The 16,160-nt window shown below is 34.2% G+C and overlaps 1 protein-coding gene across 1 annotated transcript in view; it reads left to right on the top strand.

Moving 5' to 3' along the window:
- The window catches only part of LOC131591771 (centrosomal protein of 290 kDa-like), a 50,010-nt gene that overhangs the window by 22,856 nt on the left and 10,994 nt on the right, over positions 1–16,160 (top strand). The window contains exons 28-43 of the mRNA XM_058862814.1: positions 103–308; positions 2,375–2,526; positions 3,509–3,620; positions 4,381–4,836; positions 5,879–6,043; positions 6,268–6,375; positions 6,454–6,588; positions 7,204–7,467; positions 8,539–8,646; positions 9,232–9,422; positions 10,073–10,286; positions 12,185–12,322; positions 12,413–12,634; positions 13,171–13,287; positions 14,773–14,918; positions 15,547–15,702. Of these exons, the coding sequence (XP_058718797.1) occupies positions 103–308; positions 2,375–2,526; positions 3,509–3,620; positions 4,381–4,836; positions 5,879–6,043; positions 6,268–6,375; positions 6,454–6,588; positions 7,204–7,467; positions 8,539–8,646; positions 9,232–9,422; positions 10,073–10,286; positions 12,185–12,322; positions 12,413–12,634; positions 13,171–13,287; positions 14,773–14,918; positions 15,547–15,702 (2,890 nt within the window). The remainder of the gene's footprint in view (positions 1–102; positions 309–2,374; positions 2,527–3,508; positions 3,621–4,380; positions 4,837–5,878; positions 6,044–6,267; positions 6,376–6,453; positions 6,589–7,203; positions 7,468–8,538; positions 8,647–9,231; positions 9,423–10,072; positions 10,287–12,184; positions 12,323–12,412; positions 12,635–13,170; positions 13,288–14,772; positions 14,919–15,546; positions 15,703–16,160) is intronic.

Below are 16,160 nucleotides of genomic sequence, written 5' to 3' on the forward strand. Positions count from 1 at the left end.
TGACACAGATAAAGCAAAACTCATGTTCAGATTCATGGTGGAAATAATTTTCGTAGTTATATCAGTTTGTGTATTTCTTAATTTAGGTATTTTTTTTTGTAGGGGATGAAAATGCCATGGACAAAGCCACAAAAGCAATAACCAACAGCGAGATTTTGTCCATTTCTAAGAAAATCACTATGTTGGAAATGAAAGAACTAAATGAAAGACAGAGAGCAGAACATTCACAGCGAATGTATGAACACTTAAGGAGTACTGTAAAGCAAATAGAAGAACGTAATTTTGAATTGGAAACAAAATTTGCTGAGGTAAATCTGCTGAGATATAACAACCTAATTAGATATATCTTAAAAACATATTTTTGAGCTTTTTAAAAATTATTTATATCAATAATACCAATTTGTGTCAACAAATAAGCTTAAGATGCAAAAAATAGTTTTGCAGCCTTTAAAAGCTGCAATTTTGCATATGCAAGACGTTGATAAAAATAGAACTAATCAATTTGTCAGCAGTTTATTTTAGAAGTTAGTTAATAGTAAAGCACATTATAAGCATCTTGATAAATAATTTTCTCGTTTTGTCAGAAGACTGCAAGAAAACAGTCTCTTCCAAACTTGTTATTGCTTTTGTCTAATCCATATGATCTCATTTCCTTATTAATTTTTCCATTTCCAATTATTCAACAAAAAAGGTTAGAACTTTACATCCCTTGTGCAAATGATACTGTTGTGATTCTGTTACAGTCTGGCCATGTCCTAAGCCACATATTGTCTATAGTACAGAAATAAAAGTTGTGCCATTGAAGCTGATGAATCTTAGTATTCCTATCAGTTTTAAACTTGTTAGGGTGTTTTGCCCACACTATTTGTATTTGAATTTCTTATACAAATTTATTTTTTATTAACAGGAGACTTTATTATAGTTTCTACAATAAATTTCTTTATAGGAATTTTACAGATTTGTTCTTGTGACATTGCTGGTCTATAATTTTAGCACAAGGGCAGAAATATAATAATTGATAGGAATGCTGATAGATTGTATTCATTTCCACTCCTTGTCCTTTGCTAGAGTGTAGTCTAACTATTTTAGATTGTTCTGGTTTGACTCCCTGTTTCTTTGTCGTTTTAGTAATGTTTGTTCCATTGTTTTGATTTGACTTAATCTGGGAGATGGAGTAACTGAAAGTGTATAAAGCTTTTCAGCAGTAGTATTGCTGAAGCCTTTTCTGATGGAATAGGTTCTTTCATTTCTCTATGAAATGCTTTAGGTGATGCACCCTAGCATCACATTTTTCATATTCTCTTTTGTGTTTATTATTATTTTAGGTCTGATGGTCATCTTTCATTCTGAGTTTATAAACTCCTAATGCCATTCTTTCTTACTAGTACCTCTGTATCCCTTTTTTGCCCCATTTCTGTAGTTCCAGGACATACATTTTCTATTCCATATACTCTTGTTGTCAGTACCTCCTAATCTAGTGCCAATCCTAATAATTGGGTTTTTTGTTTGAGAAAGCGATAACAAGGTTGTGTGGATGTAATTAATGAAAGTTGTAAGTGATACCAGTGTAAGAACTGATAGCTAGAAGTCTACTATACATTGTTTTTACTCATAAATCAACTTCAGCATTCTACTTTTAGTTTTCCAGATACATGAGGATACCCTGCACTTCTTTTTGTTTGTTTAGGAAATCAGTTACTTTATTAAGAAGTGTTATCAGAATAATGGGCCGCAAATGTATGCACTGATTAAGTCCTGGGATTTCTCTGTGTTAGGATTAAGATAGATTACCTATTTTTAATGTCTTTTGGTTTGAGTTGAAATATTGGTTACTCAGTGTTTGATAATCAACTTGAAAAATCAGGCTCCTTGAAAGAATATCAATTAAGAAAGTTGTTTTAGAAAAAAAAAAAAAGAACAACATTATTGTCAGTATTGGCATTTATAACCTCTATGTGTTATCAATGCCACTATAAAAAGCAGTACATAAATTTGTAAAACTGTTAATTTCCTAAAGTGTTTATAGTCTTTTTTTTTAAATTTATTTTTGCTTTCCATTTTAGTTTAGGAGCAAGTTATTGCAGTAACTATTTTAAGACAATTCACTGATAAAAATTGTGTTTAGTTTAGAATTCTTTTCAGTGCCAAATTGTGTATTCATTCCTATGTGCATGGAATCCTGCAAAAGAAAAGATGTTTAATGAAAGAGTAAGGGAAACTGGCTTTTGAACACAACCTCATCACCGCTGAACTGTATTTTGTAATGACTGAAAAAGAAAAGTACTTGTGGTGCTGCTATTTCATTGCAGAGTTTGAGCGGCTATGTGCCGAGGATACCATTTTGTTTGTTTATTTGTGGTTTTGATTTTTTAAGCTCACCAAAATCAATCTTGAGGCACAGAAAGTGGAACAAGATTTAAGAGATGAACTGTCAAAGAGTGTAAGTAAGGCAGTAAGTGATGCAGATAGACGACAAATTATGGACCTAGAGAAGCGTGAGATGGAGCTCAAGATTGAAGTATCAAAGTAAGTCTTTGAAGTTATAAATTTTGAATTCTGTATATTCAGAAATGTGTGAAAATTCAGGCATACTAGTCTTACATAATACACTACTTGTGTATCACTAACATCCAATTTTCAATACCTGTTTTTTTGAGCATATATGCATGCCAAACTTGGCATTGAAAATGAAGTATTTAATCCCTGACTATAAAGAATGCAATTTGTTTCATTTTAATTTGAACAAGGAATTAAGTACTGGCCTGGATAAATAGGGTAACTGTGCAATTAGATACTTACAGTAGTATTTTTACACTAATTAGGGTTGGTTTTGTTTCTGTGCCACAACTCCCATTCTGTATATGAAAATCTCATAGAACTAATTGGAAAGCAGATTTTTCTTTGAAAGACTCATATCTCAAACATTAAGATACAGTAGGGGGGAGGTTTTCCATTTGCTTAGAAGAGATTAACTCTGCATAAATTGGAAAACTGAGCTTTTTAGATATGTTGATAAGAACATTTGTCTTCAAGTAATTAATACAATCCTTTTATATGCCTAAACCAGCAAAATCTATAGGGATACTTGCAGTGAATTTTGGCACTGCAAATAAGTTATTAGATTCGCAGAAGCAGAGAAGGGAATTGAGAATGAAACATTTTGAGCACTTAGAAAATAGTGAATATTTGTATAATGAAGTAGGAGAGAAATAGAGGACAGAGATGCTTAGGTAAAAAAACCATGGCATTGTTTTATGGAAGTAGGTTACTGTTAGCAAACTTCTGTATAATACTTAGGAAAATGTCCTGTGAAAAAGTTGAGAGGCAATACAGAAGAATTTTCTTAACCAGAATTCTAGGCAGTAGAGTGTGCTGAAAAGAGTGAAGTCCAAATGTTTTGATATGAGGAAACATATTAACTACCTTTTCTTAGTATCTTCTATGTAGAAAAACATAATAAGTTATTCAGTGGTTCCAAGTGACACAATACTCTTGTTTTCCCTGGAAGGTTAAGAGAACTGTCTGATGTAGCACAAAAACAAGTTGAAGCTCTGGAGGCACGCCAGCAATACAGAGATAAAGAAGTGGAATATCTTAGAATGCAAATTTTAGATTATCAGGTAAAATTCAGCCTTTATTAAAATTGCATTTCTGATTCTTTTTTCCCTGGAATGAGAAGAAATGAAATAATTTTGCAATGAATTCGAAAACTGCAGAAGTATTTCAGAAGAATCTTAGCAAGCTAGTCCTTGTAGTGCCCATACCTTTTCAAAATTTCTGTACTAAATTAATTATTCCCTTCTCCATTTATGCATTTCTAGCTGTGAAGCTATTACGAGTCCTGACCTTTTTCTGTGTTGTTTACGTAGTATTCATTCCTGTATCTTTAATAGCTCATGGTCAAGGAAAAACTCATGGTGAGGAAAGTCTGATCAATTTTTTCAAGGCAAGAAATTACTTGTAAATATTGAAGAATTGCAATAGGTTTCCTATTTTGTTTTGTTATTAGCTAAAATAATTTGGTTTCACATTATAGAGAGGTTTGAGACCTTAAATCCAACACTTTTGTCAACTTTTACATTACGATATCTTCTAAGTTTACGTACGCATTTTTTCCTCAGTTTCTGGTATTTTGGAAAGAGACTATTTTTAAGATCAGTGTCTGAAAAGGTGTACTTCTAAAATGTGGCTGTAGAAACAATAGTGGAAAAATTAAAAGCCTATTAGAGGCTGGTTCTTACTCTTCTCTGTGGAATAAAATAGATGCAATATATAATTCATATATATAAAATGTAGTTTGTTTATATTTACATATAAACTGTGTTAACATATTCTGTGTTAAAATGAAAAATAAATTTGTTCTATCAATTTTGTTCTTAGGCACAGTCAGATGAAAAAGCAATTATTGCAAAACTGCATCAAGATATCATAGCCCTTCAAGGTAGTGAGTCTGTTGCTGTCGGCAAATTGGAGAAATTTAAATTGAAACTACAGAAGATGGAGATCCATAATCTACGTTTAGAGCAGAAACTTGATGAGAGAGATCAAGCCTTATATTTTGCCCGACTTGAAGGAAGAAATAGAGCTAAACATTTACAACAGACGGTTCAGTCTTTGCGGCGACAGTTTAGTGGTGCTCTGCCTTTAGCACAGCAAGAAAAATTCTCTAAAACAATGATTCAGCTACAGAATGACAAACTGAAGATCTTGGAAGAAGTTCAGCATGCCCAGCAGGAGCGTCGAAATGCAGAAAACAAAGCATTAGAGCTGGAGTTGAAACTGAAAAGTTTAGAAGAATTACTAAGTGCATTGAAGGATACAAAAGGAGCTCAAAAGGTTTGTGATTTTATGGCTTTGAATAAGCTTTGCTTATCTTATTTAAATAAAGTTTCAGCTCAGTTTGTTCTCTAAATATATGTTTTAATGTAAAACTTACTGATTTCAAAATACACTTGTAGAATATGACAGCTATCATACTTCGCTTTCTGTAAAAGTCAGTGCAGTTATATGTATTAATTATCTTTTATGCCCAATGAAGGTACACAGGAACTAGATTCTAACTATAAATGCAGTTATATTAAATTGTATTAAATGTTTAATTAAATTAATTAATTAATTAAGGTAAATACAGAGTAGCATTCTGAAGTTTTGTTCCATGAGTTGAAGTGAAATCTTTCCAGATCCATGTCTTTTTTAGAAAAAATCCAGGGGCAGTAATTTAGACAGCATGATTAGAAATATTGCTGTGCTTATGTAATTCTGCTTAAGCGTATTTTGCAACCGTAAGCAAAGTCACCCTGAAATCTAAGAAGGCTTTCTCACTTCTCTTCAAGATCACTGTAAGATATGATCATATCTGTTGTGACAAAAGCTGTCTGCATGTAAGCAATAGTTATAATGCTTTGGGTATGTTTTAGTTTTAAGTCAGTTTTCAAATGTTTTTCTAGAGTGTTTTGACATGTCTGTTATTCTTAGTACAAGGGCATTTTTATGTATACCTACAGTTTTTAATGGTTTGGAATTCTCTTGATCTTTTAGAAAATACAAACTAAAATTTTTGCTTTTTTTTTTGTTCAGTCTGGACAGATACATAAGGTATAACTTGGATCATTTGAAAATTGTTTTCAATGCACTTTTGTCAGTGTAAGGGAAACCTGTTGCCTCTTCAGTTGGCTGCTGCACTTATCAGTCATTCCCCTTGCAGTTTCATACTCTTGTCATGCTCCCTCACTGAAGAAAAGTGCAGAAGCTTAAAAAGGCAAAATATCTGTTTTCCAGTTAGTTTGAGAAGTTCCATCCTGTCTCAAAGCCAAGGAATGAAGCCGCATCTAGTTGGCCTATGGTAAATTATAATATACTGTGTATTATTCATTGCAAGGTAATTGAATGGCACATGAAAATGGAGGAACTCCATCTGCAGGAACTTAAACTCAGTCGAGAATTAGTCAAGCAAAAGGAAGAGGTGAAGTATTTGCGTAATATAATTTCTGAATATGAATGTACAATCAGCAACCTGGAAGAAGAAATTGTACAGCAGAACAAGGTATGTATTCCTGCATGCTATTGAAAAAATATCCTGTTCCTTATTTTACTAAGTGATTTTCTAATAACGTTTTAACACAGGTGTTTATATCTTGGTTTCCTAATCCTTTTTAATAGATCGTTTGAATGTTTTACTTTTTGGGAACTATTTTTTCAGTTGAAGTTGTCTATAAAATTCCCATTGCCTTCAATAAATAAATTACTTTTATCAAACATTTATTACAGTTTCATGAAGAAAGGGAAATGGCTTGGGACCAGAGAGAAGTAGAACTGCAGCGCCAGTTAGACCAGTTTGATCATCAACAAACTCAAATACTTAGCACAGCTTTAAAGGTATATACACTAAAAGTACACATATAAGCATGTTTTTAAGAGCTGTCAGATTACAGGAATATTAATCTTTCTGTGCAGTTAGAAGAGGCTACAGGCTCTGTTCCAGACCCTGCTTTGCCAATCCCACAACAACTTGAGTTGGCTTTAAAAAAGATTCAGGAACATATTCGAACAATACTGGAAACTAGGGCAACCTGTGGATCGCTGGAGGAGGTAATTTAATGTACAAATTATAATTTAAAGTGACAAAGTTTGTGTTTCCATACTCTTTTACTTTTTTATTCCATGAAAAATATCCTTTTTTAAGTGTCATTTGGACATATTTAACACTCAGAAAATGTAACTAATATAATCAAACTATGCGTAAAATTAAATATTTTTTCCATTGGAACAAATCATAAAGGAGAGTTTTCTAATGTTTTTATTCATCCATTTAGTAGGGTAAGATGTCTCTTGCTGTACAAAATTCAGTTGACTATACCTAGTTAAATTTAGCAAGTGCTACAAAATACTTTTATCTTGGGTTGTTAAATTGCTACTCTGCTACAGAAGATACTTTGTGATTCTTAAATAATTTGTAAAACACCAGCTTCTTCATTTCGCAGGACAAAATGAATTGTTTAAGTGTCTTATGTCAAGCAAATACATGAAGACACAGTTATGATATTCTGGGACATTGTCATCATTTCAATTCCATATAGACAGAACCCAGTCAAAAGTGTTTTGTGTTTATATGTACATTTAGACAAATCTTTCTGCTACATTTCTTGAAAAGATCTTTTTGCAGTGTTTGAATTCTGGAAATGCAGAAATTGCCTTTTGTTGTAGAAATTAAAAGAAAAGGAGACTGCTCTGTGGAAAGCTGAACAAAATGTTATATCAAGAGACAAAGTTATAAATGAATTAAGACTTCGATTACCTGCAATATCAGGAGAGAAAATAATGGCTGACTTTAGCAAACAAGAAGATGACTCAGAGTACCATCATGCCATGAAAATTGCTCATCAAACCATTGCAAATATGCAAGCAAGATTAAATCAAAAGGAAGAAGTGTTAAGAAGATACCAACATATGCTTGCTAAAGCAAGAGAGGTAATTAAACTTGTTTTTCTGAAATTTCTTTCATTTTCAAGGTGTTTTAGTTAATTCTTTGTTTTCTCATTGCTAGTGAAATCTAAAAAGAAAGGTTTCTGATCTCACACAGAACAGAGAGAATTACATATCAGGAAAATTCATATAGAATTTTTCAGCTTTTTAGAATAGTAGGTTTGCTTAGTTGAGAGGTTATAAATATAATGTCTGTCTAGGAATTAAAGTGGGCATGAGGAAAATTAAAATTCTGATGAAATGGTCTTGGTATATTTTGTATATTTCTTTGGGATTTTCAGTATTTGCAGCAGATTGCATCTGGTAGTATTTGGAAAGTACAAGAAAGACATACACTTATGGATGATATTCTTAAATCATATTTTAAGCTAAAGCATTTTTTAAAGCATAAACAGTGTGTTTAAGCATGCTTTATATTATTTAAGCATAGTTTGTATTGTTTTTTCTTTATATCCATAAAGTGTATTTTAAAGCATAAACATTTTGTCAAAGAGATATTTCAATACCAAACATGCATCAGTTGTAGCGTGATCCGAAGCACATTTCCAAAGCAGACTTTCTATCATCTTTGCTTAGTGTTCTTTGGTTAACACATGTAGCTATTTCTTTTGGAAAAAAAAAAAACAGAAGATGCGGTTTTAAAATGAGCCTGCTGTGCTCTGTGTGCTAGCATTCCATCCATGGGATCACACTATAGTCTAAAGTACATAAATTCAAAATGTACCTGGTTATGGATATTACTGTCCATACTGAAAGTCACAGTTGGTGAAGACCAACACCAACAGTTTTGTTCTCCAACTTCTGTGCTGTTACACCATACTACTTGCTACATAGCTTAAAACTGCAAGAGTTGATGTTTTTTTCCCAATAGTGTAGAGGAAAAAAAGAAGAAAAATATTGATTATAGCTAGAAGAAAAGAACTTTAAAAACGTACAGAATTAGAGGAAAATCTGGGGAGTAATATTGAGCAACGAGTGAACAAGCAACTTGAAGGCACTGCTGTTTCATGACTTTCTGTGGTAGTGTACATCACCAGTTTTATTTTGAACTAACAGGAACAAGAGGAAATAGCAAAGAAGCATGAGGAAGACATAAGAGTACTACACCAGAAGTTAGATTTGTACACTGACAATTCCCTTAATAAATTCAAAGAGACTGCTTTGGTGAGTCGTGTATTTGTAGAGTTAGTGAAGTTGTTCCTATATTTTTTGCATTGTTGCTGGAAAGAACAGTTTTGCAGTCAAAAGTGAGTAATAACTGATTATATATATATATATCATTGATATATAACTGTTGTATTGTTTTTGAGAGATTTCACATGAGAGGCATTAGAAGTCAGGTGTTAAAAACCAGATTTACCACATCCGTATATATGGGCATTTTGCATATCCTCCGAATTCATGGAGAATTCTAGGGAAGAGGGTTATATACGGGTTATATATTGCTTTCACTTCTCATTCAGTGTATGGGTATATTAAGCTAACCCATTTCAATTCAAAATTTCTCTCTGCACTTTATGATAAGGTGAAACCGGTATTCTGCTGTATTCTGTTGATCATTAGATGTACAAAGCTCTTTTCAAAGCAGCATGACCCGTTTCTCTGTGAACTAAAAGTCACATCTCAGTAAATAAATGGTAGCTATTAATACTTGATTATATTTAGGAATGAGTTAAAAATGCATCAGTAATGCTTATCTTTTGCATAAAGTTGAAAATGTTTATCACTTGCATTTGTTATGTTTTACAGGAGTTAGGGAAAAAGACTTCTATGTCCCTTTCCAACAGCAAATATTTTCGTCACTTAGAGCAAACTGTAGCAGAACAGGATCATTCTCTTGCTTCACTTGTTGGAAAATTACAGAAAACATCGTCTGATTTGGAGAAACAAAAACAAATTACTGTATTGAAAATCAATGAGTTTGAGATAATCAGAGCCCAGTAAGTTTTTAAACTATTAACATAAGTCACAATTGAAGTGGTTCAAGTCAATTATGTATTGCTGCTACAGGACTGTTCTATCAAATTTAACATGTTTTTTGCTTACTTTAAGATCTAGCTGAAAAAAAAATCTCAAAAGTGTTAGTACAGTTGGAAATTGTAAATTTATTTTACTCTGTAGTCCTTCACTGGGGCTAATACTGTGGCTTGGAAAAATGCTGTTTAGTTGTTAGCTTTGTGCCTTTTAGTGAAAAAGAACATTGTTTTTAATTTACTTTATTACTTGCTGGCTTGTGTTCAGTCATTTTTCTTTTCATGACACATCCATTTGGGTTTGCTGCTGAACAAGTTTAAACTCATGAAAGTTTAACCCATGTTTGAAAAGGAAAAAATATGATGATTTCTTTACCTGTAAGGGCCAGGAAGGAAAATGAACAATGCTATAATGTAATTTTGCTGACTTTCATGAGTAATTCTCTTATTATATGGGGGCTGCCTTTGTTGAGTCAGTTTTTCTTTGCTGTTTCCAAATCTAACTATCTTTTTCTTTAATAATAATAAAAATAAAATATTGTGACCTTTGTGATTTATTTAGAGTTTGCTAACTTAATTATTACACTGTACCCTATTAATGCTTATTTTTCTATTAGGCTTCAAGAAAAGCACACACTTGATGTGGAACAAATAAAAGAAGAAGCAAATGAACTGAGGAACATATTATCTCAGAAGGAGAAGGAATTAGCAAATGTTAAAGCTGAACTAGAGGTCCAAAAAGAAGCAAATAATAGAGCACCCACAGCAACACTGAAAAACCTGGTGGAACAGCTGAAGAGCCAGTTAGCCATAAAAGAGAACCAGCACAAAGTTAGTCAATAAAAATTTATCTCTATGTCACTTGAATACTAGATCTTTCCTAACAGTTAAGGATTCTCTGTATCACTGAGCAGGAGGTACAATATAACCGCATAACGTGCCAAAGTAAAAGAAAAATGCCTTTTCTTGTTGTAGTGGGTCTAGTGCTGGCCAAACACCAATGTACCTAATAGAATTCTTCACTCATTTTCTGCTGTGAGATAAGGATTAGGAGGAGGAGCAGGCTCTAACTTCAAAGGGTATGAAAACTTCATTAACATAATTAAAAGAAAAATAATAAGAAATCAGAATTACCCTTCAGAACACTTCTCCTCCCCCCACACTTTTTTTTCTTTCTTGCTGACAACATAAAAAGACAAAACCTGGGACTTTCAGTCAGTTTACCATCTTTAAAAATAGTTTTTCTTCAGTTCTCTTAGGGAGCAGAGTCTCTCTTATCATGCCATGGAGACTTCTCACAAGAAACAGTTCTCTCGTGGCTTCAGTGTCACAGCAAATCAGCCACCCAGGAAAGGAAAATCTGTTTGCAGTGTGAAAGTCCCTCCCACAGTTTTGGTACCTTTCCCACAACTACCACCATGGGCCATTTCAGGTTATTGGGGTGCAATCTTAAGAATGATCTGTTCTAATACAGAAACAAAAGTTCTCTTATCTCTAGGAACAGAGGTTTTTCTTCTTCTATCCCTGGGGCAAGGTACTTTATTTCTTCCATCTTTTTCTGTTCAAGCTACTTCAGCGTGGGTGCCTCTGTTCATGGTTGTGGTTAGAATACTACATCTGCCCAATGCATTCTGTGAGTTACAGGAGGAAAAAAAGAGTCTGATTTATCAATTATCTCTTCACCGTAGCCTTACAAGAGAATTTCAGCCCAAAACTAAGGCATCTCCTCAATCTCTTCTCATCTAGACTGTCACTTCTTCTTCACTGACCTGTGTCCCATGTTGTTTTATTTATGTGTCTTCACCCTTTCTTTTTTCCTCATTCAGGAGAGAATTTGTGTTCATAGGTTAATTTGTTCTCAATTTATATCAACTGAAACAGTTTTTACGGAGTTCTGCAGCGCTGAAAATATTGATCTCATCCAGGCTCTGCATTGAGGATGTCGCTGGCCGTGCCGCTGTTGCTTGTGAGGCCTCTGCCGACACCATGCGAGTTGTGCCGGCTGCTGGTGCCACCCCGCGTATTCTCTTCATGCGGGGTGCCGAAAAAAATGAAAAGCTGCTGCCGCTACTTTTGTCCTTCTCTCCGCAGCATGGCTGGCTAAAAGGGGCTGAGCAAACCAAGTTCATTGCAAACAATGCCACTGTAGCTGTGGCTGCGTGGCGCTGCCCCGGCCGCTCCGATTTCGGCCGAGCAGTCCCGGCCCCGTGGCCGCTCCCGGCCTCAGGGCTGCTTCCAGCGCCGGCCACGAGGCCGCTCCCGGCGCCGGTCCCGGCCCATGGTTGTTCCCGGCCTTGGGATGGCCCAGCGGTGCCACCGGAAAAAAGAGATCGGTGGGCTCTGCCAAAAAAAGGCTCCCGGGAAGGGGCCAGCGCCACAGCAGAGCCCGGCCCGGGCGCGCAGTCTGTGCGGGGCTGGCCTGCCCAGTGCCCAGTCCTGTTCAAAGGCCAGAAACTTGAGAGCTTTTTACGGGCGTTATTCGTTTTCAAATGTGCTCTTCACAGAGGTGTGTCCAGCTTTCTTAGTGGTTTAACAGTGTGTCAATATTCAAAACTAGCCAGCTAGTTAGCTGTGTAAAGTCCAGAGAAAGCTGTTATCAGTCCTCTCAGAGAATCACTTCCATAACTGACAGATTTTCTCTTTAACTAAAAACCAAGTTATGTTAAACCCTGACACTTGTTTTGTAGCAGCATCTTCACTTACAAAAAAATTGAATTAATTATTTTCAGGCTTTGAGTAAAGCACTTCTAGAACTCCGAGCAGAAATGACTGCCAATGCTGAACAGCAAATTATTTCTGCTGCATCACAAAAAGAGGCATATATGAATGTCCAAGAGATTGTTGACAGAGAAACGAAGGGGCTTACGGTGAGTACTAGGTAATGTCATTGTATTGCTTTTTTGTATTGTTGATCAACCTGATTTCAGGCCTTTGCTGACTTTTTTGTTTTCTTCTAGACACAGATAGAGGAATTGAATAATCAAATTACAAAACTTACAGATAACCTTAAAATAAGTAAAAACAAGGAAACTTCATTGTCTAATGAAAGGGATGAGTTAAACCAAGAGCTTCAGAAGAAACAAAAAGCATTTTCTAAAATATCGAGGGAAAAAAATGAAATAGAAAAAGAAAATGAAGAACTGAAGAACCGGATTAGGAGGCTAAGCAGTAGCATTCAGGTAGAAGTGACTTTTCAAACTATGTTTGATCTTGGTCAAGTTTCTGTATAGAGGAGCTGGTTTTGGGGGGAATGAAAATGTAAGTATCTTACACTTGATTAAAAAGTTTATTTTTTCCTCATCAGTTGGGTTACATGTAAGCTATTAGCTTGTTTCTATGCCTCAGCTAAAAGAAAACTTCTTGAAATGTTTGGAAGAGTCTGAGAAGTTGAATAACCACTTTCATAGCTTCTTGGGAAAATGGTATTTTGTCTTCTTCCTGGCTGTCCCTGTTTCCCCTTTTAGAAGATAAGTAAGGGATTTACAGAAGAATCATCCATTTATTTTTTAAAAATTCATCTACTTGCTGCTGATTATTCAGTTCAGAGGGAAAAGTTACATTCCAATACTACAATAATTTGAAGACAATTTTTAAAAGTTTGTTTAGGTTTTAAACTAGTTTTGCCAATTTGGAATTAAAATCCTTGTTTTTTGATTGGAGAAAAAAATCTCAGTAGTCACTTAACTTGAAGCTTTAAAATTCTGTAATTTTTCAGAGCAAAGCTGATGAACAAAATCTGATAGATGTGCTTCAGAAAAAAATTAAAAAGTTGGAAAGTGAACTTGAGAAGAAGTGTGAAGAAACAGAAAAGAAGAGTCTAAGAGAAGACAAGGTATGTGCTATTTATATCATGGCTTTGAAAGAGCTCATTAGCCGAGCCGAGGTTGTTCACCTCTCCCTATTTCTTCTAAAACATACCAGCCAAACTTGATCAGAAAAAAAGTAGTTTCATGGGTGCAACTTCTCATGTTTCTCATGTACTTTATTACTGCTCTTGTTACTTTGTACTGATATATTCATGTTTTCCTGCCTTTTTCTAATGGATGTTTAATTCTACAAAATCTTAGAAAATGAAGATTGTTTAGGTAGCGGTGAAATTGATTACATAAGTTCTGCCAAATGTGCTTTTGTGAAACCAATGAGATAATAAAAGCACAAAATACTGAGGAGCAAAAGAGTGAATTTTAAAAGGGATGGTATCTCTATAAGTGATTATTCTTGACAATTGTGATCTCCACATTCAAGAAGTTCTGAGTGACTACAGTTGTGTTAATGTTTAAGTGTTTTCCTGGTTTCTTGCTTGTTACTATGTCACTATCTAATTAGTGGCTTCTCATATTAATTATAAAGTGTACTGGAATATTATAGCACACTTGCATATTGAGAGTCAAAGTATTTATGTATGATGTTTATTATTATTCTAGGACTGCACTTAGACTTTCATTTAATTTGAAATGTTTTCAATACCTGTTGCTTTGTGTGTAGAGATATTTTTCTCACACTTGGCATGCATTTTTCCTGTTTTCCAAGATTTTCCTTTCATTCCATTGCTTTATAGCAGTAACTGTTCAGAACAAAAACAGAAAATTAAGTACAGGGAATAACCAGAGAAAGAAAAATTCCAACTAAAAATAAACAAAAAAATCCCCAAACCAAACCAAAAATTTCTTATAGGAATATTGACTGTGATTTTTCAGTAGACACTTGTGATCCTATAGTTATAGGTTTTAACCAATGTATAATTTATAGTTACTGAGTTATTAACTCTAAGTAGAGATTCCATTTCTTGTAGGAAAAGAAGCTGTGCAACAGGGGCATTCAAGTCCCTGGTGAGTTGTAGAAGACAGATCTGTTGTAAATTACCATATGAAAAACCTACTTTGTCTTAAATCTAATGTGTAATTTGAAGTAAAAGGACACATTGAACTAGCACCTCTAATTTCATAAAATGCTTCACTCCTTTTATTTGTAAAGGGAATATTAAAAGCTGAGGAAGAATTTGGTAGGAGCAATCAACTGCATTAGCTTTATACACCAATCATAGCAGTGTATCCAGCTGAATTTTTCAGAGCAAAGCTGATGAAAAAATCTGATGGATGTGCTTAAGAAAAAAATTAAAAAGTTGGAAAGTGAACTTGAGAAAAAATGTGAAGAAACTGCTACTTAGCTATGGCAAATAATATATGCCTGCTATGGCTTCCTGTTTTAAATTGATAAATGAAGGATATATCATTTTTAGTTTTTAAATGTGTTTGCTTGTTTTGCATTAAGAGAAGAAATAAAAGGGAAATACATAATCTATTTATATTCTTCACAGACCTCCAAGGAGGAAATAATTAGATGGGATGAAGGTAAAAAATGGCAAATCAAAATGGAAGGATTGCGGAACAAACTAAGGGAAAAGGAAAAAGAAGCAGATGCTTTATCTAAACAGTTGAATACATTGAAAGAAATTTATACAAAGTGAGTTGGTTTTAATTGATTCAGCTTCAAAATTATGATGTAAGGGAAATCCAGATATGTTTGATATACAGTAATTATTGCAGTTTGCTATGTTTATAAGATCGATAGCGAGAATTTGACATTGCTGTTGAGACTAAAAGGTTTAGTTAATTTTCAAGCAGCAGGCTACTAACTTCTCTGGTATCCTTTCCCTTGTGGAAGCCAACTACCTTTATCAGAAGAAAGTGTCTCAAGATAAAATTAAAGTCCTTATTATGCTTCCTGGTGTAGCATTCTATAATTTTCATAAAGCAAGTAACAGCTTTATGAAGACAGGCTGTTTCTCATGATGGTATTATTTAATCAGGTTGCTAGGACTGGATACTTGTAGTGTTACTGCAGTAATGACAATTCTAGGATTATGAGTTTGAAGCCTTTTCAGGAAACAACCATATGTCCATTCCCTGTGTTGGGATTTTGGTGTAAGGCTTTACTGTCTATACAGTAACCTTGTTAAACAGAAAAAGGGGGTTTGGTTCAGTGAGGAGATGAAATGCAAATGTGGATTCTTTAAGACAGAAAGTATTTCCTCCTCAAGAAAGCAAGTTAGCAAATAAACTTGAAAATGTAAATTTACTGGATGTTGCAGGACTGAAAAAGAGAAAGTTGCTCTACAGAAGAGACTGAAAACTACTGGTGTCACTGTTGACCGTGTTGTTGGAGTAAGAGCCGCAGAAACTGAAAAAGAAGTGGAAGAACTAAGAAAACGGAATCTAGAGTTAGAAAATGAAGTTGCACACATGAGGTGAGATGCTTTTTAAAATAATATAAAAAGTGAGAAATCTAAATTAGTAAAAAAATATATGGAATGAGATAGTCTCCAATAGGCAAACTTTAGTTCAAGAATAAAAAACAGTAAAAAGGAATTTAACTTAGAGTCTGTGATGAACTAACTTAAAAGTATTTGGGAGTAGTTGTGCATGTTCAGAGACTATGTAGCATTGGTTCATTATTCTAAAAAGCTAAATAATATGAAAAACACATGGCTCCTATTGTGAAAAATTTTAACAGCAATTTAGAGTTGGTGAAAGTTACTGGAACTGCTAAGTGCAGCTAGGAAATGTATTCTTAACTAGTATATCCACTGTCACAGTGGATAATGTACCTGAGTAATAGAAACTGTACACATCTGAAAAGAGCCGATTCCTTTTGCTAAAGCAAGTATCTTCCATTCATTTGGATTAGCTGAAATATGACCAACAT

The sequence above is a fragment of the Poecile atricapillus genome, chromosome W (genome assembly GCF_030490865.1).
Source record: "Poecile atricapillus isolate bPoeAtr1 chromosome W, bPoeAtr1.hap1, whole genome shotgun sequence".
NCBI classification, from domain to species: Eukaryota; Metazoa; Chordata; class Aves; order Passeriformes; family Paridae; genus Poecile; species Poecile atricapillus.